This window comes from Eretmochelys imbricata, chromosome 7, assembly GCF_965152235.1.
Source record: "Eretmochelys imbricata isolate rEreImb1 chromosome 7, rEreImb1.hap1, whole genome shotgun sequence".
Classification (NCBI taxonomy): domain Eukaryota; kingdom Metazoa; phylum Chordata; order Testudines; family Cheloniidae; genus Eretmochelys; species Eretmochelys imbricata.
Genome location: NC_135578.1, coordinates 111,777,379 through 111,805,322, shown reverse-complemented (window position 1 = coordinate 111,805,322; position 27,944 = coordinate 111,777,379). Strand labels below are relative to the sequence as shown.

The 27,944-nt window shown below is 39.8% G+C and overlaps 1 protein-coding gene across 1 annotated transcript in view; it reads left to right on the top strand.

Moving 5' to 3' along the window:
- ATRNL1 (attractin like 1) overlaps positions 1 to 27,944 on the top strand; it is a 1,064,110-nt gene that overhangs the window by 948,784 nt on the left and 87,382 nt on the right. The window contains exon 28 of the mRNA XM_077821844.1: positions 27,067 to 27,181. Coding sequence (XP_077677970.1) covers positions 27,067 to 27,181 — 115 coding nt within the window. The remainder of the gene's footprint in view (positions 1 to 27,066; positions 27,182 to 27,944) is intronic.

The window sequence follows — 27,944 nt, the reverse complement described above, 5'->3', positions numbered from 1 at the left end:
TGTGTTGTTTTGTTTTGTTGAAAATGAAATATTTCAGGACATATATTCATGAAATACATTAGTAGTTTGGGTATATTGGGGAGAGGGGGAAGAGACCACCCTATTGTTTCTGGAAAAACAGCTATTGAACATGTACAATAACTTGTCTTCAGCTTCTTGATAGTTGATTTATTTCACATGCACAGCAAATGTGTTGTTTCCCAAAGGGGAAACACAAAGATGTCAATCTGAGGTAACTGGTCAGAAGCAGAACTTTTTACTAAGGCCTTACATATGGAGTCACACAATAGGCTGCAATAGATCGCTCAGAGTACAGGTAATGTACTTCACATTTGAAAAAAACAAAATAAGAGTTTGCATTATCAACTTGAAATGCTAGCCTGTGGGCTCGATTCAATATAGTACAGTATCTTGCATGCTGTTAAGAGTTGGAGAATGATTCTTAATTTTCATTTCCCTGTTGTATAAAAACAAGTGTTCATTATGCAACCAACACTGCTTCCAACTTTAGTAATTAGAAGCATGTAGTTTATGCTTTGTTTATGGTCCTTAATGTCATAGAATCATCATTTATCTGGGTAGCAGTGTCAAACATATTTGTCTTTTGTTTAATTGTAGCTGGGTATAAGCACCTAATCATTTATACACCTGAAATTACTTCTTGTTCTTGATTAACATGTGTTCGTGAGTTCATTTGAGTGTGGCTTGTTATTAAGGCTGCTTTATTAAAGTCACCTTTTAATTTCCTGAGTTAATTAAAGGTTTCTGTTATTTTTACAATCTCCCCAGTTCTGTGATGGCCAGACATAGTACCTTTTACTCATTTGGTTTCTTCTAATTTATCACTGCTGTCAGTGGAGTTGTTGAACTATTACTTTGCATTTAAGGAGTAGTGATGAGTGACTGAAACGAATGATATTATAATGGCTAACGTATATATTTGTAAATGGTATGAAAGGCTTATCTTAAATTCACATTAAACATAGATATTGAAATGAGTAGCAACATTTCATACATGAGGTTTTTATCAGGGATACTCTGTAAAGGAAAATGTCAATTTAGATTTAATTTGGTCAATACCACATTGCTAACTGTATTTTCTACATCCATTATGATTGGAAAATAGTTCTTTTTTTCTGTACATAGAACAGAATTTCTGTTGGTTTCCAGCATAGAGTTCAGATCAAATTGCCTAAAGACTAGCTGTCTATTTGCAGGTGCAATTTGCGCCTGCCTTTTTGTATCTGCAGTTGAATTGCAAATGCAAATCAGTTGAGTGATCTCAAGCTCAGTGTAGCAGACTCACTTCAATCATTTGTTTCAAGTTGGGAAGGTAGCATTAAATTGTAAATAGCTATATAAGTTCATGTTATTTTCTCAAACTCTGAACCTGATTATGTTGGTCAAATCTGAGTCAAAGCCATGGATGCAATTCTTTGGGTGGCAGTTGACCTACAAACAACTTGACTCTTACTCATTTGGTTTCTTGCATACTCATGCTGGTATATTGAGACCATAGCCTATCATGCTGACCAGTACTGCCTCATTTGTTTCCATGTACTCCTCCTCCTGCTGTCAGTATCCATTTGTTGCCGTTTGTTTTACATTGTAAGCTCTTTGGGGCAGGAGCCATATTTTGTTGTGTCTTTATATAGCGCCTACCACAATGGGGTCCTGGTCCATGACTGGGGCTCCTCAGTACTATGGTTGTAATAACAATAATAATAAAATAATTCCCACTGGTTCTTTAATTTTAAAATTGCTAAAAAAAACCCTGTAAAATTATTTCCCCAAAGATAATCAAAACATATCTTTTGAAGAAACTAAAAGTGCTCGAGACAGTTTAGAAAAGTTTACAAAGCACACATTAAATAGTGTTCAGTAATATCATAGATAACATCTCTTAAAAAAATAGAAATAGTCTTTAATTTATTGTTTGAAATAGCATAAAAATACATTTCCCATCCAATATATAGGTATATTCCTTTCTACACAGTAAATCTCATTAAATTAACAAAATATTAGGTTTCCGAGGCCAGTGTGAATTTTCAGAATAAATTGCAGCAACCTAGTATATGCAACATCTAGGTTCATAAATATCTTTTAACAATTTGTCCTTCAGATCACATTAAACTAAAAGCTTTCAAAGGTTTTAACCCCAGCCACAATATATAATGATAAGGTTAGTGGTGAGAGTTCCAGTAGCATCTGGCTTTTGTGCATTTTAGAGACTATGGAGTATTGGGGCCACCAAACAACAAATGAAAACCAGCAATGTATGGTATAGAGAAACAAATTTACTTTATTAAATGCACATCAAAGAATGGTAAATGCACTCCTTGCAAAGGCAGATAATGATCTGAGAAACCTGTACAGACACAGAAGGCCCAGTACAGTCAGCCTGCTTGATACTGAAACTCTAACAGAATATTAATACTTATTTTTATATTTAATATTGCACATTTAATATGTTATCATATTGTGTGTAGGTGTATATACACACACCCCACACACAAACGCACATAGTACATACCAGTATAATGCATATAAATATGTATGTTAGCATACATATGAATATTATATATCTATATTAGAGAATCACACATACTCATAACTTTTTTGTGGGCACACATACAGCTCCATAGATATGTGTATGTATGAACAGAAGTTCACTTTTTTTGGCATTATACAATTGAATTGATGGAAGCTAAGGCATTGGCTTTACAGTAGACAGATAAAAGAAATAGTGCCATAAGTTTAAAAAAAAATCACTGAAATATTCCTAAATTAGTTCTTTTGTAAAATACGTAGCATATTCAGAATACTTGATGCTTGTTCGGGGTGACCTTCATGACTGACTCTTATCTTTGCCACAGAACAGTAAAGTTGCTCTCTCAAATGCATGCTGATATATTGTTTGTGTCATTATACAAGTTATAGTTCCAATACTTTTTAAAAAACTCTGAAACATTTCTAAATTAGTTCTTCTGTGCGCATATGATGGGAACAACTGAACAGAAGAAGGGCCAAGGGGGATGTCTAGGTCGGTAGGCGAGGACTGAATGCAGCAGAGAGATTTACTGAAGCAGAGTTTTTGATTTGGGTAGAGTGCAGGATATAAAGGGCAATGGGCCAGAAAGGAATCAACTTCCTCATGTGTCAGCAACTTCCTCTCTCAGAGGCAGAGACGATGGGCGAGGGCATTAGATTTGGGGGCATGTAGTCAGCTCCATATTCAAGTTTTGTGCAGAGGCAGGAGCTAGGTTTCAGAATAAGCATGACACTACACAAACTATTCTGTATGCAAGATTGCAACAGTGGGCAGGTGTGTTAAAGGCAGTAAGTGGTTTTTGTGGTTTTGAGTAGTTAAATTCAGATACTGAACTGGATTAGGGAAGAATCAGGAATTACTGTACCTCCGAGAGGGATTTAAACTAGCCCATCCTCTGAAAGGAACTTCTGAACTCCTACTGTGTAGTACTGAGGAATATATATAGGAATGTATCAATAGGCTATCAATTTGTAAGCAGACCTGCAAAGACTCTTCCCTTGTGTGTTTCAAATTGTTCTTAATAAAACTGTGACTTACCACCTTTTTTAAATATAGAAAATAACTGAGCCGTTATCAATGTATCATCAGTAAATGGGTCTTTAACAAAGAGCTGCAGATTGCGTTCAACATCTAGTCACACGAATAATGGTTGCAGGAACTAGACATAAGTGTTCTGTAGGAGAGAATACCAGGAATGCTGTTAGGAATCAAGCTGACTAAAGACAATTGAAACAACATCAACTCATGAAAAAGGGAACTAAGTGACAAAGTTATTGTTAGAAGGCTCCAGAGAACATACATAATAATTGCTGTTGAGTGATCATCAGTTTCTACAATCCCAGGCAGATCAGGCTTTTATTCACCCGTATCTTACAAAAGGCACAGGATGTAAAATGTCTTTCTTTAGGAAAAAACCAAATAAACTGATAGTTTTCTTTGAAAAAAGGAATTTTATTTGCAAAGAATATTTTCTTCTATTGTTTTCCACCATAGGACTGTATTATTTCATTATCCTCACTTACAATAGCCATGGAATGCATCACAGGCTGTGGTAAGTGCTTAGCATCAGGAGGCACCAGAATGCCTTAGATTTGTGATGTCCTTCCATAATAACAATGTCTTTGAATACATTGGAGAGAATCCAGTAATCCATATTTGACTGGTTTCAGAGTAGCAGCCATGTTAGTCTGTATCCGCAAAAAGAACAGGCGTACTTGTGGCACCTTAGAGACTAACAAATTTCTTAGAGCCTAAGCTTTCGTGGGCTACAGCCCACTTCATCGGATGCATAGAATGGAACATATAGTAAGATTATATATATATATATACACATACAGATAAGTTGGAAGTTACCATACAAACTGTGAGAGGCTAATTAGTTAAGATGAGCTATTATCAACAGGAGAAAAAAACTTTTGACTGTGGGTTTCTTGTCTTTCTAAAATTACTTTCTGTGTTGCAGGGAAAGTTGGATCCAAAAGTGTACAGTGGTAGCATAAAGGTATGACTTCTGCATTTGGGTCTTTCACTTTTTGATTCATCAAGTAGGGTACGGACTTTCCAAGTTGCAAGAAACGTTTTTGTCTTTCAGCCGCATTAGGAGTGATCCTTTTGGACACGGTTATCCAGTCAGGTATGGTGGGATAGCCTGTGTTTGGGGCACCTTTTCTAGCCTCTTCCCCATATGGAGTGAGCAAAAGGGGTTCCTAAAAAAGCCCACTCAGTCATGACCACTGCTGCCAAAAATGCCCTCCTGTCCCAGTCCAGGGGCACATGACGATCATCTTACGGTCACCACCTGCACCTACAGTCTGTGGCTAGGGACTCTTGATGATCACTTCACCTCTCCTCATCTCCACAGGACTTTTATGGGTAGGGGTAGAGGAATAGTTCTTCCTGTGAAAGAAGCCTGCGTGTGAGTAGTTTAATGTGGGGAGCTGTTGCGCACCAGCAGCCACGCAAATCTTGGCGGAAGAGGCACCTGTGTCTGGTGGCAAGGAGCTCCAAGACAACTGGAGGTTTCTCCCCTGTTGCAGTCTTCATCTGCCTTCACAGCTGTTGAGAGGTGATCCTGCTTCATCCACCTGTTCTGCCATTGAGGTCTTATTCTAGGTTGTGTTGGGCTGCACTTTATCTGGCACCTCGTCTTGGACCTTACCGCCATGGAGTACAGGACTCCTGACGGCATCACTGTTAGGGTCTTAAGTATATGCAAGCTTCTCCACCACGTCAAGAAGAAGCGATTGTTGCCCGAGAACTCTCAAGGTACAACATCGACATCGCTGCTCTCAGGAAAATAAGATGTACAGATGAAGGCCACTTGAGGGAAGAGGACGGTGGTTATACTTTCTTCTAGAAAGGAAAACCACAAGCGACAGGTGAATACACGGTGTTGGCTTTGCAATCAAGAACCTTCTAGTCAACCACCTGACTGAGCTCCCTATCTGCATCAACGGGCTCCTTATGACCCGCCGCATCCAACTGGTCAATAAGTCATTTGCCACTATCGTCAGTGCATATGCACCAACACTTCTTCACGCTGAAAAAGAACAGAAATAATCCTCCTGCACTGACCTTGATAAAATTTTGTCATCCATTCCAAAAAGAGATAAGATAATCCTCTTAGGGGACTGTAATGCAAGAGTTGGCCGAGATTCTAATGTATGGAGTAGTACTATTAGGAAGGAAGGAGTTGGCAAGACCAATTCCAATTGTATGCTTCTACTCAAGAAATGTGCAGAGCACGACCTTGTGATCACAAACAAAATATTCAGACAAAGCAACAAATACAAAACAACTTGGCAACACCCCTGCTCAAAACAGTGGCACCTCCTAGACTGTGTCATTGTAAAAATACAGGATCTAAGAGATGTCCAAATCACCCATGTCTTAAGAGGAGACGATGACTGCTGGACTGACCACCGCCTGGTGAGGTCAGTCATATCCATCAGGATTGCACCAAAACATAGAAAGCAATCCAAATCACACAGAGAGCAATACAACATCCAAAGACTTCAATCCTCAGTGCACCAAGAGAACTTCCAAACACTCCTCAGTGAAAAACTGACCTATATGCACACCTGGAAATGACAACACAACAGTTGAAGAAGACTGGGAAGCCCTAAAACAGACTATCCATGAGGCTTATGAGGAATCCATTGACCTTGCTACCCACCGCCATCAGGACTGGTTTAACAACAACAACAACAACACTGAGATTACAGCCCCTTTGGACCAGAAGAGAAAAGCTTTCTGCGACTGGCAAAACCAACCACTATCCAGTCAGAAGCAGAGCTTTTTCCATCAGCTGAAAGCTGAAGCTCAAAGGACGATCTGAGAAATCAAAAACAAATGGTGGGAGTACAAAGCAAAAGAAATCCAAGCATTCGCTGACAGACATGTCATGCGGAGCTTTTTTTGTGAGACAAAGACTATACAGACAAAGCTCATGTGGCCTCACACTTCTGAGATCCAAAGATGGTAGTACCCTTCTTAAAGATAACGAATCCATCAAAGAGCGCTGGAAGGAACACTACAAAAAGCTTCTAAATCGAGAATCGATTGTGACTGACAATACCATTGATTCCATCCCTCAGCACTCATTCTGGGAAACTCTTGCCAACCCACCGACACCTGAGGAGGTCTGCAAAGCAATTAAACAAATGAAGAACAATAAAGCATCAGGTCCTGAGAGCATACCATCTGAAGTACTGAAAGTGGGGGAAGAAACACTAACAAGCTTCATTTGCTGCTCCTCAAAATCTAGCGCACCAAAGAAATCCCTGCTGACTTATGTAATGCTAACATCATCACTATTTTCAAAAAGGGAGACAGGGCCGACTGTGGCAACTATTGAGGCATTGCCCTCCTCTCCACTGCTGGGACAATTCTTGCTAGAATCTTACTGAATCTCCTGCTCCCTCTTGCAGAGGAAGTATTTCTAGAGTCCCAGTGTGGCTTCAGACCATCATGAACCATCATCAACATGATTTTCATAGCCAGGCAGATCCAAGAAAAATGTCAAGAACAACACCAGCAGCTACATATAGCAAATTTATCACCATTGTAAGACTCCACTATGACCAGATGACTGCCTCCATCCTGTGCAGTGGCTCTACCTCTGAGCCCTTTGTCATCCAAACTGGCATAAACCAAGGCTGTGTACTGGCACCCAGCCTTTTCTCCATTTTCTTAGCAGCTATGAAAACATTAACCCAAGACCATCTACCACAGGGCATTGGCATCCAATATCGGACTGACGGCAACCTCTTCAACCTTTCTCATCTCCATGTCAGAACTAAAGTAATATCAGCAACAATAACTGAACTCCAGTACACAGATGATTGTGCTGTAGTTGCACACTCAAAGGAGGATCTACAAACAGCCCTTAATTGCTTCTCTGAAGCTTACAAAAGCCTAGGACTAACTCTGAACATCAGCAAAATAAAAGTTCTCCTCCAGCTAGTCCATGCTGATCAGACCCAGCAAGGAAGATCTACGTTGACAAAGAAGAACTGGAAAATATAGATTACTTTGCCTATCTTGGCAGCCATCTCTCACAGAGGGCAGACATAGATGTCGAGATTCAGCACAGAATCCACTGCGTCAGCCTTGCCTTTGGCAGACTGTCTCGCCAGGTGTTCAACAGTCCTATCATCAGAACACATACTAGACTTTTAGTTTATAAAGTGGTGGTAGTCCCAACTCTCCTCTGCGGCTGTGGGACTTGGTTGGCCTATAGAAAACACCTGAAAAACCTGGAATGCCAGCACCAGCAACTTCTTCAGAAGATCCTTAACATAAAGTCTGAAGATTGTTGCACTAATGTCAGTGTCCTCACAGAGGCCAACATCTTCAGTGTTGAGGCCCTGATTATCCAGCACCAGCTGAGGTGGAGTGGGCACTGTGTGCGCATGCCTGATATATGCTTACCAAAATAATTGCTGTATGAACCAATGGAGAAAGGAAACAGGGAGGCCAAAAGAAATGCTTTAAATACACCCTCAAGATAAACATCAAGAGGTATGGCATTGACACCACAGATTGGGAGACAGCAGTCCGGGATAGGGATAACGGTGAAGACTTGTCAGAGAAGCGTCCACTTTGGAGGAAAATCGCCTTGCTCTGGTTGCAGAAAAATGCCAGAAAAGAAAGGGAAGACAACTGTCATGCAACAACCCTGTCTTCCAACACCACCTGCAACATCTGCCAATGAGCCTGTGGCTCAAGGATCGGACTCCTCAGTCACCAAAGGACCCATGAAAAATAAAACCTGTGAAAGAGATCATCCTCGACCTCGAGGGATTGCCGATGAAGGGTATGACTAAGCTTTCTATATCACAATGAAAGAAACTGATGCAACCAAAACCTATGTGTTTACAGCTGATTAATTAGAGACTTGGCTGAATCTAACTTTTAAAAGGACAAATGTAAATTGATTAACACCTATGCCATCTACGGGAGTAGCCATTAATAAGAAGCTCTTACAAGAAAAATAGTGATATATCCAATTAACATCCTGAGCTTGCTCAGCAGTTCACTGAAGAATGTACAGCAGATTAGGAAACTCTCAAAGGACCAAAAATAGAACAAATGGTGGAAAACTATAACTATATGAAGAAACATTTACAGTGGCTACAAAAGCACCTCCTATGTATCTATAAATAGAGCTTGTATGTGAAGGTCAACAGTGCTATAAAGGCTGAAATGATCATATGGATGAAATGACAACCCAACCATTTATTCTGTAATTATTGACATGATCAGATATTTCATCTCACTCAAAGATAAAAACAGGTGAAATATTTCTGAAACTCAGTACAAAAAGTTTTCATCTACATTCCAAATGTTGTTATTATGCCCCTCATGGAAAAGTTTGAAGAAGGATGAAGCCAACAGCGTTCTATAGAAAATAATCTAAGAACACAGAAAATCTAACAGAGAATGATCTCCTTTTTATAGATTTTTTTAAAACAAAAAACCTATTCAATGGAATTCAGTGAATATAATTCTTTATTAAATTCTATGGGATGGTTCAAAAAACCTTGTGTGCCCTTGTTGCCAAGAAGGCCAATGGCATTTTGGGATGTATAAGTAGGGGCATAGCGAGCAGATTGAGGGACGTGATCGTTCCCCTCTATTCGACATTGGTGAGGTCTCATCTGGAGTACTGTGTCCAGTTTTGGGCCCCACACTACAAGAAGGATGTGGATAAATTGGAGAGAGTCCAGCGAAGGGCAACAAAAATGATTAGGGGTCTAGAACACATGACTTATGAGGAGAGGCTGAGGGATCTGGGATTGTTTAGCCTGCAGAAGAGAAGAATGAGGGGGAATTTGATAGCTGCTTTCAACTACCTGAAAGGGGGTTCCAAAGAGGATGGCTCTAGACTGTTCTCAATGGTAGCAGATGACAGAACGAGGAGTAATGGTCTCAAGTTGCAGTGGGGGAGGTTTAGATTGGATATTAGGAAAAACTTTTTCACTAAGAGGGTGGTGAAACACTGGAATGCGTTACCTAGGGAGGTGGTAGAATCTCCTTCCTTAGAGGTTTTTAAGGTCAGGCTTGACAAAGCCCTGGCTGGGATGATTTAACTGGGAATTGGTCCTGCTTCGAGCAGGGGGTTGGACTAGATGACCTTCAGGGGTCCCTTCCAACCCTGATATTCTATGATTCTATGATTCTAACCTATAGAAAGATTTTTATACAGATTCTAATGAAGTTTTCTGTGAGGTTCAATAGTTCACTGTGCCTGCTAAAAAGTGCTGCCACTCATTAGGAACTATTTCTTGCCTCCAATCTCTCAATTTCCTTATGCTTAGCGGAGTATAGTTTCCATCTGTGCATAATAATAATACCTAGCACTTATCCAGCACTTTTCAGCAGTAAATGTAGAAGTGCATTACAAAGGAGGTGAGTGTCATTATTGCCATTTTACAGAGGAGGAAATGGAGGCACAGAGAGGTGAAGTGGCTGGGCCGGTATCACCCAGCAGGCCAGCAGCACAGCCAGGAATTCTTGAATCGCAATCTGGTGATCTAGCCACTAGCCATTACTGCCTCTCTCTCTCTCACCTGTGCTTTGTGACTTGTACTCACTTTAGATTACTTCTAGTTGAAGTTTAAAATGTTGGATTTGACCCATAAAGTCACAAATGGGTTGGATCCTGGTAATTTGAGGCATTGGTGATCATATGGTCTATCTGATCCCATATTGCATGATTTAAATAGGTCTGGTGCCAAGACACATTCTGAGAGGTTTGTTTTAGAATTAAGTTTATCCACCCGTTTTGGTCCACTAAAGCCTGTATTTGATTATCTTGAGAAGCTGCTAGAAGCCAACCTGTTTTCACAGGCTTTTTCTGGAAGTGAGAGGGAAACAATATTGCCTGGGATTGAGAACATTTTTCAGGAGCTTTGCTTTTTCATGTCTTTGACATAATTTGGATTGTTTGGTTTGTTTGTTTGAGTTTTTATGCCTTGACACTGTGCCTAGAGGATTTGGAGAAGCACAAGTGGAAACAATTCTTATTATATATGTGTATCTGTTTATTTCTGTGCCTACGGAAATAAATTGGTTCCTAATTTGCTGTTGGTGGATAAAGCATAGGATGCCTCACTACAGTATATATAGTATCAACAACGTGTATCTGAGGAATTTAAAATGTATTTTTCATTGTCAGGTTGTCATACATCAAATTAGCTCCCACAATTGGTGCAGTAAGACTGGATTCTGTGTACACCAAGATCCAGGCCCTACCACTACCAGGGAACCTCAAATTTCCCGGCAACGAGGGAGGAAGATAAAATGGCCTCGTAGAATGACATCCCTATTTAAAATGTGTGTGAGGGAAGCATGATGAAATATGGCTTCTCTTGACAAGTGTGAGAGAATGATGATACTCTTTCTTTCCAGGAGTGAGAGGTATATTTGGGTGCTTGTGAACATGTCCATTTTACATCTGAAAATCTTTAATTGTGCCTTTTTAGGAAGTAGGAGGAGAATATTTGTGTTGCACAATGAAATAATAATCTGTTCTGGGATTCTGAGTGTGCGTAACCATTAGAGTGACCACCCATCCCTAACTGGGTGGGACAGTCCCGAAATGTACATTTCAAGTCCCAGTCCCAGGCTGAATGATTCTGGGACAGCATTTGTCCCGGATTCCGTGTGGCACCACTCCATGTCTGCTTCTTCCCAGGGAGATAGGGGTGGCTGAGGTGGGCCTTTGAGCCCCTCACCAGGAAGCCCTACCCCTTGCTCCTTCTCTTTCCTCCAAGGCCCCACCCTGGCCAGGCCAGAAGCTGGAGCTGGGCAGTAGTAAGAGCTGCCCCAGGAGCCCAGGCTGCTGTGATGAGCCCCAGAGTCCTAGACCCTCCACCAGCGTTCCCCAACCTAGAAATAAACAAACTCATTTTAAAACTATTGATGCAATATGACTAGTCAGTCTGAAGATGTTTTTTGACTGACTCATATGTTTCACAAAGGCTACTGAGAAAGAAGAGTGGTTTAATTGCTGAAGAGGCTGGAACTGGCATTTAGTAGCCACTGTTATTTTCATACTGTTGCTCCAACCACAAGAATTAACAGTGGGTTTCTGTTTTTCACTGTTGTTGAACAGGGAATCACTGATTTGAGTGGCTGCTGACAGGAGGGGGGAAATGAAATAAGCTAGATTTTAGTGTTGAATGAGTACAGTATGTGTCAGTTACTGGATGACTGGTATTGGCAGCGATACAGTATCTTAAAAGACCAATAGAAATCCTATCTCGCAGTTATAATTGAAAGCAAATAGCCAGAAATAAAATATGCAAGGCTGATCACTTGATGGAGGCTAGAGAGTAATGCAGAATATTGTGGTCACATTGGTTGTTAATAAAGGAGCATTTGTTGAGAATATTTTACAATGCTTGGTTTCTATACTAGCAATCATCATGAATACCTTCAATTTCACAAATAACGTCTGTTTGATGATTGATCTCACATCTCTGCCCTTGTTTAAGTAAATAAGATCCGGCTCCTTCTGCTGATTGTATTAGCCAGTGACATTTGATATGTGGCATTTATTTCCACGAAGAAAACAGTGCTGAGCACCACAAGAGCAGGGAGATGAAGGAAAGAATATTTTGGAGAAACTGGAAGACTTATTACATTAGTATAATGTCAGTAATTTCTGAAATAAATTAAAGTAGATAAACAATAATGCAAATCTAGAATGTGTTCTGATGCTAATTACAATACAGCATAACCATTCACTGGTAATGCTACTGGTAATGGATCCACTTTAGGTGCAGAAACAGGGAGAGGGAAAGCATTTTAGTTAGCAGTGGGGAGAATATATGTAATGAAATGTAAAACTACTTGAAATTTAACTATTCACTTCAAACTCAAAAATGGGCATTTTCACTGAATAATTCTCTGATATGTGAACTTTCACACAAAAAATAGCCGTGTTGAAAATCAGTCAGTATTTGAGCAAAAATGGGAAATCTGCAATAAATATTGGCCAGATTTTGAGGAATTATTTCTTGTGTATCAAAACTCTGGAAATGCATGTTTCTGTAGAGTTTAAATGTGATCATATTTGCAGTGTACAATTTAGGCTGTGAAAAATTGCATGAAATGGAATGACAAACATTTGTTATAGTTTAATGAAACAAAAATTTTGAGTGTTACAGTGCTCTTATCGTAGCAAATATATTTTCCCTCCTACAATATTGGTGGGTTTGTTTATCTGTACTCCCTCTTAGAAAAAAAATCTAAACATCCAGATGTATGTAATGGACCACACCTAGTGGCAGACGGTTCCTCAAAGACTTAATCAATTAGATAATGATTAGCAGGCCCATCTGGGAGTTAATAAAGGAGTGCAAGTATAATCAGACTAAGGGGATCGTTTCCCAGGCACTGATCATTAATTTTAAGTGGCATTGAACAAGAAATCTGAGCTAACTGCATGCTTGGGACACTGTTAAATGCTTCACTTTCTAAAGAAAGTTCTGACACTGAGGTAAAGATTTGCTTATTTATATTAATTATGTACTGCACATGGCCTCAAAGTGTATGTATGCAATACATAAAGGTCCTGATTTCCAAAGGAACCTAAGTGTAAATGAGAATGAGGTCCAAAATGTGTTGATCAAATACCAACTATCTTGATTTAGTAAAACAGATTCTACCAACAGCTAACACAATAACTGTAGCTCACGAAAGCTCGTGCTCAAATAAATTGGTTAGTTTCTAAGGTGCCACAAGTACTCCTTTTCTTTTTACAGTAACTGTGGCTCTAAGGTACAAATGATGCAAAATTTGTAGTACTTGCAAAAAAAGGAGTGCTTGCATTTTTTTTAAATTAGTACATTAAATCAACTTCCCTGCCTCAAATACAACCAAAAAATAAAAATAAAAATCACCAACTATCATGTCAAACTGAGTATTAATGCAATCAAATATCTTGCTAATGTTTTTTTTCATTCTGCTATCATCTTCCTAGCATGTATTATTTCTTCATTTCTCTGTCATATCTATCATTAGGAACCCAATCCTGCAAACTCTCAGGCACATGAGTAATTTCATCCATGTGAGTAATCCTATTTGTTTCAATTGGACATCTCATGTGAGTAATTACTCAAGTACCTAAAAGAAAAGGAGTACTTGTGGCACCTTAGAGACTAACCAATTTATTTGAGCATAAGCTTTCGTGAGCTACAGCTCACTTCATCGGATGCAACCGCAGTTGCATCCGATGAAGTGAGCTGTAGCTCACGAAAGCTTATGCTCAAATAAATTGGTTAGTCTCTAAGGTGCCACAAGTACTCCTTTTCTTTTTGCGAATACAGACTAACACGGCTGTTACTCTAAAACCTGTCAAGTACCTAAGTGTTTTCAGGATTAGGTACTTTAGGGCAGGGACTTGTGTCCTGTGCAAGTGTCTAGCATGCTTGTGAATAGTGTAAAATAACAAATAATATAATTTTGATAGGTAACAACCTTTGAAAGCAACATTAATTGGTGGTACGTGGATTTAGGTATTGCAGGATTTTTCAATAAAATTGTTTACGAAACAAATTATATATTGTCAGATTCCCAGCTGCTATATATTTGTGTGGCTCTTTTGATATCAACGAAGCTGTGCTGATTTTCATTAGCTGAAGATCTGGCCCTTAGAGTTTATTTTTGTCCTCTGTCTATAGCTTACAATTCACTGTATTTTTTAAGTATTTGAGTTAAACCCTGCGACACAAGAAATACTGGATCCAGTTATACCTCCAAGGAGGCAGAATGACTCCAGAGTTGCTGGAGAAAGGATAGTGAGAGATGCCTCTTGCAACACTTTTTAAAAGGTTTATCCAGGTCTCCAATACTTCTGCCATTGCCCCACTTAGACGTGCCATCTCTAAAGCTGCTTGTGCTGCCAACATGCTAGTCCGTTTCATGCATGCTTCTGTTGCTAGGGCATGCAGCACATTTATGACTCCTCTTGACCCCCGCACTGACCTTTTCCCTTGTCCCTTGGGATAGAAAAGTCTCATTGTGCCTTCCTCCTCCCCACCCATACTGGAGCAGCCATAATTTGGCCCACTGTATCCAAATACACACATTCACTTGTAATATATTATGCTCTGCTATGTTGAAATATGATCCATGCTCATAAATTTTTCTTTAACCTACTGGGAAAAATTATTTCAGAATATTTTAGGTTCCGAAATACAAAATTTAGGTCTTCTCTTGGAACAGTGCAAGGACAGTAGGAATAAAAGCTATCTCATGCCTTCAGAGGTTTGGTCCGTGTCTTATATACATTCAGTAGACTGATCTGTATAGTAGTCATGACAGAAAGTCATTTGTTATGCTGGTGCCATTAGCATTTTTTTCTGCATTAAGAATATTGCCAAGTTTGCACTTTATTCTTTTCTGCTGACAGTTCGTTTTCATAGTGTGTCTTAATTTACTTCTTTTTTATTATTACAGTTCCAGGTATAAATGTTTTAATTTGTCATTCACCAGGCATATTGTGTATGGTCAGGAGGTTACAAAAGAATATTATAAGACATTGCCACAGAAAAGTTAACTGAAAGTCTATTTTGGATGACTTATGGTATACTGCCTTTCCTTTCCAATTTTGCAGGCAATGAAAAAGTAACCAGATACGTCCAGGGCATTTGCTAACTGGCATAGATTTTCTAAATACTGGTCAAATTTTACTCATTTTTAGTGATTCTAGGACAGGAGAGTGAAGTTTGTCTCTAGTGGTTAGAGCAGGAGATCATTATTTAGGGCTTCTGGTTTTAATTTTGACTCACTATCGGCTAGATGGTCTGCTTTGAACAAGGGGCGGTGAGTAATTCAGGTGTGTGCTACCTCTGGAGCAACCCAGGAAGCAGCGTGTGACTCAGAATCACAATTTGCCTCCAGTCTACTTGTTACTGCAGGTAGGAAGTAAACTGTGCTGGGCCTATACCTGGCACAGCATGGATCACATGGGATGCAGGCACAATTAGGCTTGCTAGCAAGTTGGATAGGATGGAACCAATACCTGCCCTCTTCCTCCCACCTATGATAGGAGTTGGGAAGCGGTGGATTTGCAGAGCCTGCTTTCCCTTCTGCTGTGTAGCCTGTGGCATAGGTAGCCTGCACAAGAGAGTAACCAATGATGATCTGTGTGATAATGGACAAATGATCTTTGCTTCGGGTACCTTTTTATTTATTTATTTATTTTGTTTCAAATAGCTAGCATTCCCTTGTGGGAAATTACTATAGAACTTATTGATAAATTATAATATCTCTATGCATGTTTTGAATCAAACTGAAGAATTATATCGCTGCTAAAAGAAATCTGTTCAATGGTTCAGAAACACATATAGAAAGGATATCATTCTCTATTAGATTTTCTATTGTAGGGTTTTAGAGTAATTTCTTCAGAGTCCTATTATATTTCTATATACCCTATTGGTTTAATCCCTATTACAAACCACAGGACTTTCCATAAGGGTGAATTGGTTCATTCTGAAGGCAAAAATGTGCTTATCAGAAGTATTTTTATGAGCCCTCAAGATAAATCGTCTCTGGCAGGGGTGACTAAGTTGTAGAGGCAGGGAAATCATCTCAACGCTCCCTTTAGCTTGGTGGCAGAATTATAAGAAGCTCCAGAGAGTCTCCTCTAGCACAACTGCTTTAAAATGTGTAATAATACTTACCTACCTGATCGGGGTTAGCTGGGCTTAATAAATTAAAGTTGTAAATCGCTGAGAAATCCTCAGTTGAACGAAGCTACGGTATAGAATTGATTATAATCAGGCTCAGTACCATTCTCATAAGTTAGTCTGAAAGAAGGAGTTCTATTGGCTAACTGCGTAAGGAAGAAACTGCATCTCATGGATTAAAGGGAAATCATTAGTGGATGCTTGTGATTAGAGTGGAAACCTAGTGGCCTACAGAGATTTGTTATTGATTCCTACGCCAGCCCCCAAATCTATGCCCAGGCTCTGTCCTTGCTTAAATATTCTGTTGCAGTATTTCCCCAAGAACATTCCTCCTGGTGCATAGATTGTGTCTGGTGAAAGCTTTTTTGTAATAGGTGCATTGTCATAAATTATTCATTTTGTACTTTGTTTTTTTTTAAGAAACAAAAGTGAGACAGCACTTTTAGGTGGGCAGAAAAATATTAAATAGGTAAATAATTAACATTACTATACAATTAATGGTTAGGATGGCAATGTGCAGTAATATTGGTATTGTAAGAAAACAGAACCTACTTACTGTATTTTAGTTCTCAACTATACACATCATTCCCTTTGCCTCAGTTTTCAGCTCCCACCCTCCTCTGTGGCTGTGATTATTCCTGTGGCAGTGGAAGTGGTGTGGCTCTGCTGCAAAGGGGAGGGGCTTGTATTGAGAGGGGAACACAGGGGGTGTTTCTTCATTCTTATGGCACAGAGCTTACCTTTGTGGGGTCCCTCTGCATAGCAGCATGCTGGAAGTCAACAGGGGCAGGGCAGAGGCAGGCCATTGGATGTGGTCCGTTGTGACAGCTGGGCCTATAAATTTATCTGAATTGTGTAAAAAGTATGTAACAGTTCATAAAATATCACAATAACCTACAATAGCAAATGTTGACTGGGAACGGTATGAAAGGGAGACAGAATAACTGAATTACTCTAACCAAAAAGGCCAAGTTAATCTGAGCCAAAAGCAGAAAATGTGAATCCAAAAGTCAATGAGCCAAAATTGGTATGTCAGCTATTAGGCCTAATTGGTGGACAAAATAATGTGGCACGGTGTAGCTTCACCACCCATTATTCCCTTTTGGGGTCCTTTAAGAAAGAGAACTTGCGGGGAAAGTATGAAAGAACAAAAAGAATAGACAGTTGCTACTGGAGTGAGCTTACCCATCAGGGCTGTCACCTCCACCATTCCCTGGGACACCAGGCCTTCCTCATCCTGATCCTAAAAGGTTTCCTAACCAAAACTGACCAAGAAGAAGGGGACCAAATAACTTTACCACCACTACCAGCTACAGCTAAATCCCAAACACCACCTGAAATAACAGTTATTACCACCTTTAATACCAGCTAAAAAACTGTCAAACGAGGGGGCTTTTCCTTTAAAAATTAAAATTTAACAACAGCAGCAGCAGCAGCATCTCGACTGACTACTTTTTCCCAAAAGAATGGTTATTCCAATCTTTAATACCATCTAAAAGGGGGAGTTGCCTTCCAAAAACTATCTACAGGGAAAGGGAATAAAAATGTTGCTAAAATAAAAACCTTATTTAATACTTTACATTTCAAAGGCTTTAATTGTTTTTCTTTTTTTCTGTATTTTTAATAAAACATTTAAAAGATTTTTAATAGTGTGTTTTCCATAGTGCTAAGTAGGGGTAAGGTATCTGTATACTAAACCCTGGACTTTGTTTAACACTGTTTAATGTTGAACAGCTACTTGGTTATGTTAACACCTTTAACCCATATCTTCCGTCTAAATTAATACAACAGGTCCAACATCCTTCTCCTCCCAATGTGATGAAACCATTTAAGGGATGCTCAAGGCTACTTCAGTAATGGAGCAGATGTAGCCTCTATGAAATGGCTTCACAACCAATCTATGAACCTGGGAGGAGGATGCCTTTTCCATTTCCCCCTTGCCTCACCCAGTAACCAGGTAGTCCTGCTGGGTATGGTCTGAAGATGTGTCTTTTAAATCATTTTACTCCTTTTTTAAAAAAATTGCAAGCCACATTGCCTTCTTAAAGGCACTTGGATATCACAGTTGTTGGCACAGGATCAAAACCTAGATATAATAAAAAATAAAAATATGAACACCTATCTTGCCCTGTTCCTCCTATCCTGCATCACTCAATTCTTCAAAAGGAGTGCAGAGAACTTCCCTTTTCTCAATCCCTCTCTCCCCCCAAATCTTGCACACTGAACTCCAGGAAATAGCAGCTGAGACTTTGAATCCCAATGTTAGTTCTGTCATATCTGCACACTTGATTACTTTTTTGCCAAGCCAGCATGCTTACTTCATTTGGTGTTCATCAGATTAATTCAGTTTTAATAATATGATTAAAAGCTAAATTTCACATCAATATAAATTACGATTAAACAGCAAAGAATACGTTATTTAAGCTGTTAGAGACTCATTTATAGTTATAGATTAATTCTGATAACAATGGCATTAAGCCATTTTAGTTAAGAAATGTTAGTTATTAATGTATAGTTGTTTGCATTTTTAATACTTCTGTCATATATCAGATCGGTATTTGTGCATACTGTCAAACTTTATTCTGTTCTTGTCAAAATACTTATTACTGCTGACAGGTATAACATACCCACATTAATCCTTAATTCCCTGATTCAATTTTCTAATTGCATTTTTGGCATCAGATTGCAGCCATTTAGACTTACGTGATTTATTTGTTTTATGGTATAATAATACACTTTTAAAAATTAGATGCACCTAACTTAAAAAGCCTGAACAGAAAAAAATATTAAGTACTGAAAATTTCAAGTCCTACAGCACTTAGATAAGACATCTCTTCTTTGAATGTAGATTGATCCAAAACCTTTTATACATTCTATTTTCATGGCTTTGTAAGAATAGCAAATACAATTTCATTGATGATCAAATTGGAATCTCCAGTTAGGCTATAATGAGGATTTTTTCATGGTTGGGAGACCCTCCCAATCCTTCCAGCAGATCCATAGATCCTTCCCCTCTGTCACCACACCCTTATCCTTACTCCTTTCATCCCTTCAAATCCATTGTCTTTTGCTGCCCACCAAAGATGCAACTCCTTCAAAAGTTTAACACCCTTGCAGCTGTGATGCTCAGATGAGTCAGTGCTGAGCAGCATGAGGCTGAGTTCACTGTCGCTATCACATTACTAGCCTCTTACTGTGCTGGAATTTTTAAATGCTGATTTCTGTGAGGCAGCTTATTTGTATTACTACTAAACTGCCAAACTAATGGAGCTACGTTTTGTGCATTTAAAAATATCTGAAATTATTTCAAACAATATGTCCTTCTATCTTCACTGTAAAGCAGATTGTTCCAAGACATCTAAGAGCTAATATTTTTAGTAGGATATTAGATTTTCTTCTTCCCAAACCGAGGGTGGTCACCACTCCTTTTTCCGGGAAATAAATAATTTTTTCAGACTGTTCTGTAATAAACACTCGGAGTGGACAAAGAATCCACTGTTCACTCACCTTTCCTTTTGTTTTCCTTTCCCCTTTCTCGCACCCTTCCTCTCTCTATTCCACATGCCCACCCTTTCACCTTCACCATCTGTGAGAGAGGTGTGATGTCAGCAATATCACTCTCACATACTATCACGTGTTATGTTCAGTCTCCTGCACCAGGAAAAGGGCTGAGTCCTGGTGTCCCTTTTAGCTACACCAGGAAGAGTGCTGGGGGAAAGTTGGAGTCCTGGGAACCACATGGGTGTGGAAGGAGCTGTTATCCTGGGATACAATGTGGTATGACTTCAGGGTGCAAACTTTCCAGGGATAAACCACAATGTTCTGACAACTGCTTTGAAAACTATTCACTCATTTGTTTATATGAAGAGCAGTGCATTTGCAAGCATCATGGACAGAATAAAGTTAGAGTAAGACTTTTTGCACCCTAACTAAAAATAAGAACAAACTTGGAAAATAAAAATGAAATAATCCTAACATGTTCATCTTTTCTTTAAAAAATAGTCTAAAATCAGAAGAAAGATGATTAGTAAGAGAACTGTATGCTTCTTATATTTTCCAGGGTTAATGTTTTATTAACTCTGATTCTCATTGCTGCCTTTTGGTGCAACATAACAGTTGCTCCTTTTTGTGCAAAATATGGCAATTCCAGTAAATAAATCACAGAAGCTAAGTGCTTTGGGCAAACAAACACATGCCTTATCTCTTCCAGAGAAGCTGTGGAAAATGCATGATAAATTGCACATTTCAGAGAACATGTTATGTCACTGTGAAATAACTTTGATTCATGATTATGTATTTATCTTTAAACAACTGACAAACCTCAGGGTATCTAAATTATTATCATTTGCTCTATGCTTCTATAGTTTTTTGCTAGAGAATCTGAATGACTTACAGTAAGATACTGCCTCTGCTTTCTTAGTCTTAACATTCTATTAAAAATGCATCATTTGGAGGGCAAAAATAGAATTCCTACTGTATTTGATTTTGGATGAACTTCTGGTGAAAATGGTTAACAATAATATCATTTGAACCAATTCATGTTTTGAAAGAAATTAGTGCAAACTCTAAACAGAAAAGGAGAGTGCTTGTTTTATGGGAGCTTTTATAGTACAATAGCAATACAAAATATATCAATTTTGACTTATGTTTTCTTCATCAAATAAATAAAAGGCATAATGGTAAATTTGTTTCTTGGAATTGTGTGCCTGCATACAATTACTTTTGCAAATAAAGATTACTTTCACTGTCTTTCTTAATAAGGGGATTAAGATTGTTGTTATTTTGTTTGTCACAAATAAGAGGGAAGGCCAGGAGAGGTGGCCTACACCAACTATTACTAATAGTTGTTTTGTTTGTTTTAAATGAGGGCCCAATCAGGATTGTGACCCCATTGTGCTGTGCGCAGTACAGATATATATTAAGACAGTCCATGCCCAGAAAAGCTTATTTATTGTTAATTTTTTTTTTTTAATTTTTGTTTACTGTTTGTATTTCAGTAGCACCTAGAGACTCTAATTGAGATTGTCCTAACACACACTGAGAGACATTCCCTGGCCAAATGAGCTTACAATCTAAATAGACAAAGGTTAAAAGAAACAAGCACAGAGAGGTGAAGACCTTGCCAAGGTCACATAATAGGCTATAGACAGGGCCTACAGAATTTAAGTTTTCTGAATCCTGATCCAGTGGCCAATCCACTACATCAAACTACTTCCTATTAGTGTACAGTCTAACTCCGCACTTGCCTCTCTTACCCTCTTCTCCCCTTCCCATTCCCTTTTGCCCCCTTTCCCTTCAGTGTCCCCTCTCCCTTCATTTTTCTATCCATTTAGCTCATCCATTCATAACTAAACCTACTCCTGCAAAAAAATATTATTGTATGAACATGATTGTAATGGGATATGCTGTCCCTTTAAGCCTAAGGGGGACCAGAATACTGTGTCCCAGGGATGTTGGTGTGAGCACAGGCTCAGGAACTGTCCGAAACTGGAAGAGAGGATGTGGAGTTAGCAGTGGGATGGGAAGATACCAGGACACTGTTACTTTAAGGCCCTGGAGCTGGAACTCTGTATTGCAGGGTTCCCCTCTCTGCTGGCCCATTGGGAGGAGCTTTCAGAATGAGAGGAGTATATATAAGAACATAAGAACGGCTATACTGGGTCAGACCAAAGGTCCATCAAACCCAGTATCCTGTCCTCTGACAGTGGCTAATGGCAGGTGCCCCAAAGGGAATGAACAGACAGGTTATCATCAAGTGATCCATGCCCTGTCACCCAATCCCAGCTTCTGACAAACAGAGGCTAGGGACAACATATCTGCCCATCCTGGCTAATAGCCATTGATGGATCTATCTTCCATGAAGCTATCTAGCTCCCTTTTGAACCCCATTATAGTATTAGCCTTCACAACACCTTCTGGAAAGGAGCTCCAGAGGTTGATCGTGTGTCTGTCAACCTCTGAAACTTCCCTCTCAGAACCAGGTGCACGCTGACAGAGCAAATAAGGCAGAACTGGAAGGCTAGGTTTCTGCTAGGCAGAATAAAGGCAACATGGTCAGTGGAAGCATAGTAGAAACTATGTTGGTGTTGTGATGGAACTTGAGTTTGGGACACTGAGGACTATCTTGAATTACTTTTGGGCTACTGACTCAGTTTCAGGGGCGGGCTGATGGTTACCCTGAGAACATCTACATGGATCTTCTAAGAGGGCAGATAGAGGATGCTATTGAAAATGCTTTGGCCACAAGAGGGAGCCAGGTGGACGGTGTCCTCTCTACACTGATTCCTGGGGGAATTCTGTGCCACTGTACACACGCAGAATTCATGTCACCTGCAGATTTTTTTCTCTGCAGAAAATAGATTCTAATGGAGAGGTGCTGCAGTTACACCTTTTGCCCACCAGGGGATGCTGTGATGCCAGACAAGAGGGCAGATGGCTCTGGGCCAGAGCAGCCAGCTGTGGAGAGGGAGGGGCAGTGGCAGCGGCAGCCTTCCTTGGAGCACCTTGGCCACAGGGCCAAGTGAGGAGGGATATGGCATGGGATATGGGGGAGAAGACAGAGCGAGGCACATGGGGCTCTGGGGTGGGGGTCACACAGACTGGGGTTCAGAATGGCTAGTAGGGGTGACAGACTGGGGCAGGGGCACAGGAGCTAGTGGGGTGACAACATTGAGCCAAGGGCCGAATGGGAGTGGGGGTGAAGGATCACATGGGGATGGGGTAGCTGAGTGGGGGTGCAGGACCACATGGGGACAGGGTCAAGGGGTGCAGGGCCATGTGGGGACAAAGGGGAGGGGGGATGCAGGGACACAGGGAGGAGGGTGGCTGAGTGGGTGTTCAGGGACTCATGGGGATGGGGGAGGGAGTACAAGGACACAGTGGGATGGAGGAAGAGGGTGCAGGGACACATGGGGAAGGGGTGTCTCAATGGTGGTGCAAGGACACATGGGGATGGGGAGAGGAGTGCAGGGACAAATGGGGATGGAGGGAGAAGGGGTTACTGAGTAAGGGTGCAGGGACACAGGCAGATGTACCTGACTGAATGGGAGAGAACAGGAGTCAGCCAGGGTCTAACAATCCCTCCCCCACAAAAAAGTCTTTTCCATACTTCTTCCACCCACACCCAACAACCCTCCAGGTTCACTCCCAGGCTCCTTTCCAGCAATTACTTCCCCCTCCCTCAGCTCCTCCATTACCCTTGACTCCCACAAGCCTCTGCACTGCTTCCAAGGGGTGCGGAAAATACATTTCTGTATTGTAGTTTAAATGAATTATTACTCAAAGTTCTGTATTAATATGCCTAGTAAGGAATCTATTTGTCAAAAAACATTTCCTGAATCTTTTTTGTTGTCTGTATTGTTACAAACATACTTGCTGACTGGTATTTTGAAATCAATTGCCAAAATTGGCGTGATTATATATTCCTATTTTGACAAATAAAATATGCAGAATTTTGAAGAATTTTAAAATATTGTGTGCAGAATTTTTAATTTTTTTGGTGCAGAATTCCCCCAGGAGTAAGTGATGTTTGCCACCATTATATTGTTCACTCTACTCATAAGGTATAGCCCTTTCCCCCGGTCTTGTCTATTTAGACTGTAAGCTCTTTGGGGCATAAACTGTCTGCCACTGTATCTGAACAGTGCCTAGCACAAAACGGCCCATTTCTTAGTTGATTAGGCACTACTGTAGTAAATATTGATTATGATAATAACTACTCTTATAGTTTTTATACAATTCTCCTTGATTTGTAATGCAGTTGTAGAAACTTTAAAAGAAAACTCTTCCGATAAGAAAATGGTATTTCTTTTTAGTGTGTGAATCTAGTGAAGCTAACATTAAAATATCTCCTTTATTTTTCTTGTACGTCTTTGTTATGACAGGAGAGGACTCCAGAGCTCCGGAAATAAGAGGCCAGATGCTTGGCTGGTGTGGATAATTATAGCTCTACTGAAGTCAGTGGAGTTACACCAGTTTACACAAGCTGAGGATCTGGGTCTGTTTTTTATCAGTTGCTCCTGGACCCCTGATCAAAGGACCAGCAAAAAGCCTAGGCATGACAGAGGTCTCATTTTGAATTTAACTGCTGCAATTGGATGAATTTCATCTACATTCCTTTTGTAGATGCTACAAAAATCATAACTGTTCTTACATTGTGGGGGAGGAGGTTGGGGGGGGAGGCAGATTCATCAGATGTGAGGGATTTTAATACATTTTGATTTGTTATCCACTAGATTATGCCAATCTTAAATTAGACTAGATTAGACTAAATACATCTACAAAAATGCCTCTAAAATATTTGCCACCTATGTACTGAAAATAACATTTATCTATTGTTAAATTTACTGCCGTTTGCTCTCAATTCTTATCTCCGCTGAACTATAATAAATTTTGGTTACTTGGAGGTAGTTAAATAGAAACTAATAATTGATTTTCATGATGGAAGTGAATTTGTTTTCTTCCCTTTATATCCAGTAGTTTGCAGCATATTTAACTTGCCTAAACTATCATTCCTCTTAGTATATTTGAACCAGTTGACATTTATATATACTTTGTATTTTGCATGTAAATGGAAAAGTTTAATGGCTTTGAATCTCAAATCAGAACATTCAGCTTTCTCTCTTTTGCCTTGCAACATGACCGGCTCACTCTCTAAATATTTACAGACAAGAAAGAGAAATGAATACTTATGCTGATTTTGACCTAACATTTTCAGAAATATCCTCAGTGCTTGATTAAACATTTAAGCTCTGAAATGGGAAATTAGTGAGCACAAAATATGGAAACATGACTAATTGTAAATACTCCTTTTAGAACCTTATCACTTTTTGGCTTTGTATGCTGCTCTGTGTTCCTTCAGTTGCTAGAGGCTTGAGGCTTGGTTACTCAAGAAGACTATGGTTGCGACCATTTATTCCGATAGTTAATTTTAAATGAACAGGTTTATGAGACTAATAAAAGGAAAAAGCTTTATAACTACACAAATCCATTGCCATGACAAGTATTGGGCTAGATTCACAAAGGGAGCTGTAGACTCAGTGCTACAATACCTAAAGTGTCCTGACCCCAGGTGGCTTTCATAGCCCCAAGTCAGGCACCCAGGTTCCCTATATGATGCATTAGGAGAGCTACAAGCCTAAGAATGGGATTCACTAAAGCCAATATGCTGGGAGGGAAGTTGCCTACTAAACTAGCCAAGAGGAAATGCTGAGAAGGGTGTGACCTAATACCCACCCCTCAAAGGGAATTAGGTCCTTAACTCTAGGTCAGGGAGAAATGCCTCCCTCCACTTAGGGTTCACAAACATGAACTCTTGCCTGGATTTAGGCGCCTAAGCCAAGTCAGCCTTTTGGTGTGCGTGCCTTTAAACCCAACAGAATCATTTTTTTCTCTTCTCCAGTGCCTATCGTGCAGTGTTTGAGGCATTCACTTGGATCTTGATCCTGCTCCAAATCAGGCAGAATGGGGATTTGAATCCACCTCACTCACATTCCTTGTGAGTGCTCTAACCGCTGGGCTCTTTGGTATTAGGGGCCATCCCCTGCTGCTGCTGGCTGTGTTTTGTGGGAGGTCTGATCCCGTAGATGGCCTCTGAGAACACCTACTCGAGGAGGCCTACCGACAAGATAGGCAGGGAACACCTAGTTTGAAGATCCTGTCAGGGGTTAGGCACTGAGAAGCTCAGTGACGTCAGGATTTAGGCAATTTTGCACTTGTCCATTGGCAGAAATTTAGGCACCTTGAGTATTTTACCAACAGAAACCTAAGTGCCTAGGTACTTCAGGCACCTACAGGGTTGAGCAACAACTGAGCAGGGACTTTGAGGATATAAATTTTGAACTTAGGTGCCTAAAGTGCCTCTAGCCCCTTGTGGATCTAATCCATGGTAGTCTCGGTTTTGTATGAAAGAAAGCATATTGAGGTGTCCACTACAAAAACAGCATTTGCCAACAGTTACTACACCTATTATTTAAGTGTTGACACTGAGCTCACTGCTGTGTATCACATGAAATCTGGGGAGTCCCTGCCCCAGAGAGCTCGCACACTAACCAAAGAAAACAAACAAAGGAGACAGACAGGGTGCTGTGGAAAATCCAAGAGGGAATGACAAGATTTGTATATGTTTATGGACTGACTTATTTATTTATGACTAAGTTTATATCTGTCCATTTATTATTATTATTATTATTATTTTATTATTTTATTTTGTTGAGTCACTTCTTGTGGACATAGTGATAGAAGTGAGTCTTTTGGGGGGATAGAATGAAGGATTGTTGGTTGATGTGCAGGCCAGAAAAGGAGGGCATTCCATGGATGCCATAGAAAAAGACATGGATATAGTTATCAAAGAAATGGCTGGATGGGTCATCAGCATCATTGTGAGTGACACAGACTGGGTGACATGAAGTGAAACTAGATTATAGAGATATGCAGAGTTGAAGTTGTTTCACTCCGTTTTTTGTATTATGAAAATACGGGAAACATTGTGGTACTGTCTCTCAGATTCCACTGTACCAGGTCTGATCAAAAGCTGCTGTTTGCTGTGACTAAAGTTCACATCACTAAGTTTGTTGAGAAACAAACTGGTAAATACAATTTTCTGGTGTTTGTGATCATTTTTTCCATTAAATTAGATATGCAGTGTTGTTTATTAAAGCCCATATTTAAGTCAATTAAAGTGGGATGGTACAGTCTGTAAATGTGAGGGACTAGCTGAGAAAAGCAGTGTAGTCCAGCATCACTGGGCCTCAGATTAAAGTAGAAATGGAAAATAGTCTGTATCACACATTACAAAATTATCTTCTTTTTCAGGGCGCTCCTAAACCAATTGCCATTGAGCCTTGTTCAGGAAACAAAGCAGCGGTCCTTACTGTATTTTTATGTCTACCGAGAGGATCATCAGGAGTCCCACCTCCTGGTCAATCAGGTAAAAGTCACATTGGTAATCTTTAAGATTATAATCCTGCAAAGCAGTCTGCATGGGAAGAATTCCAGTTTAATGGACTCAATGAGGACATAAGGGTCTGCCCAGACAAGTCACTTTTAGGATCAGGACCAGTAGATAATGGGTACTTTAGTATACCAGCTGATGAATTTTCATTATTAAGGTCACAGTTTAAATTTAATCTGATGTCTCAAGTGAAATGACCATGTATATTTCATACTAGTGAGCATTTTCCACTCAGCAGCTGAACACATCAGCTTCTTTTCAAGTTGCTTTGAACCAAGAGAAATTAAACAATCCTGAGATTACAGAATCCATTGAGTTTGCTTTGTGTTTCCAGTTAGGCCTGTCAATCTCTTTCAGTTAGAATGCTAGAATTTCCCAGAATGCCAGCCAAGTGAATGTAAGGGGTGTGTGAGTGTGTATATCTGCTTCATTAGTGAGGTGTTCACTTTGGAAATCATCCCAGATCACTTTAAATTGGCATTTCCATTATCAGGGAGCATTTCCCATCGTAATCCACCTCATCTGATTTGTGCCAGATTGTTCTACAAAACTGTGTTGTATCTATTCTTACAAAATGGCCTTGAACAGAAAATAGCTGTGTGTGCTCCATTAATCCTTTGAATGCTAAGTGTGACACTCTATATCTCGGGGGACCACCCTGTAACCCCCATATTCCTCATTTATATATATTGTGATATTGCATATAAAGCATACCATGTGAGGTATCAGAGGAAAGGGT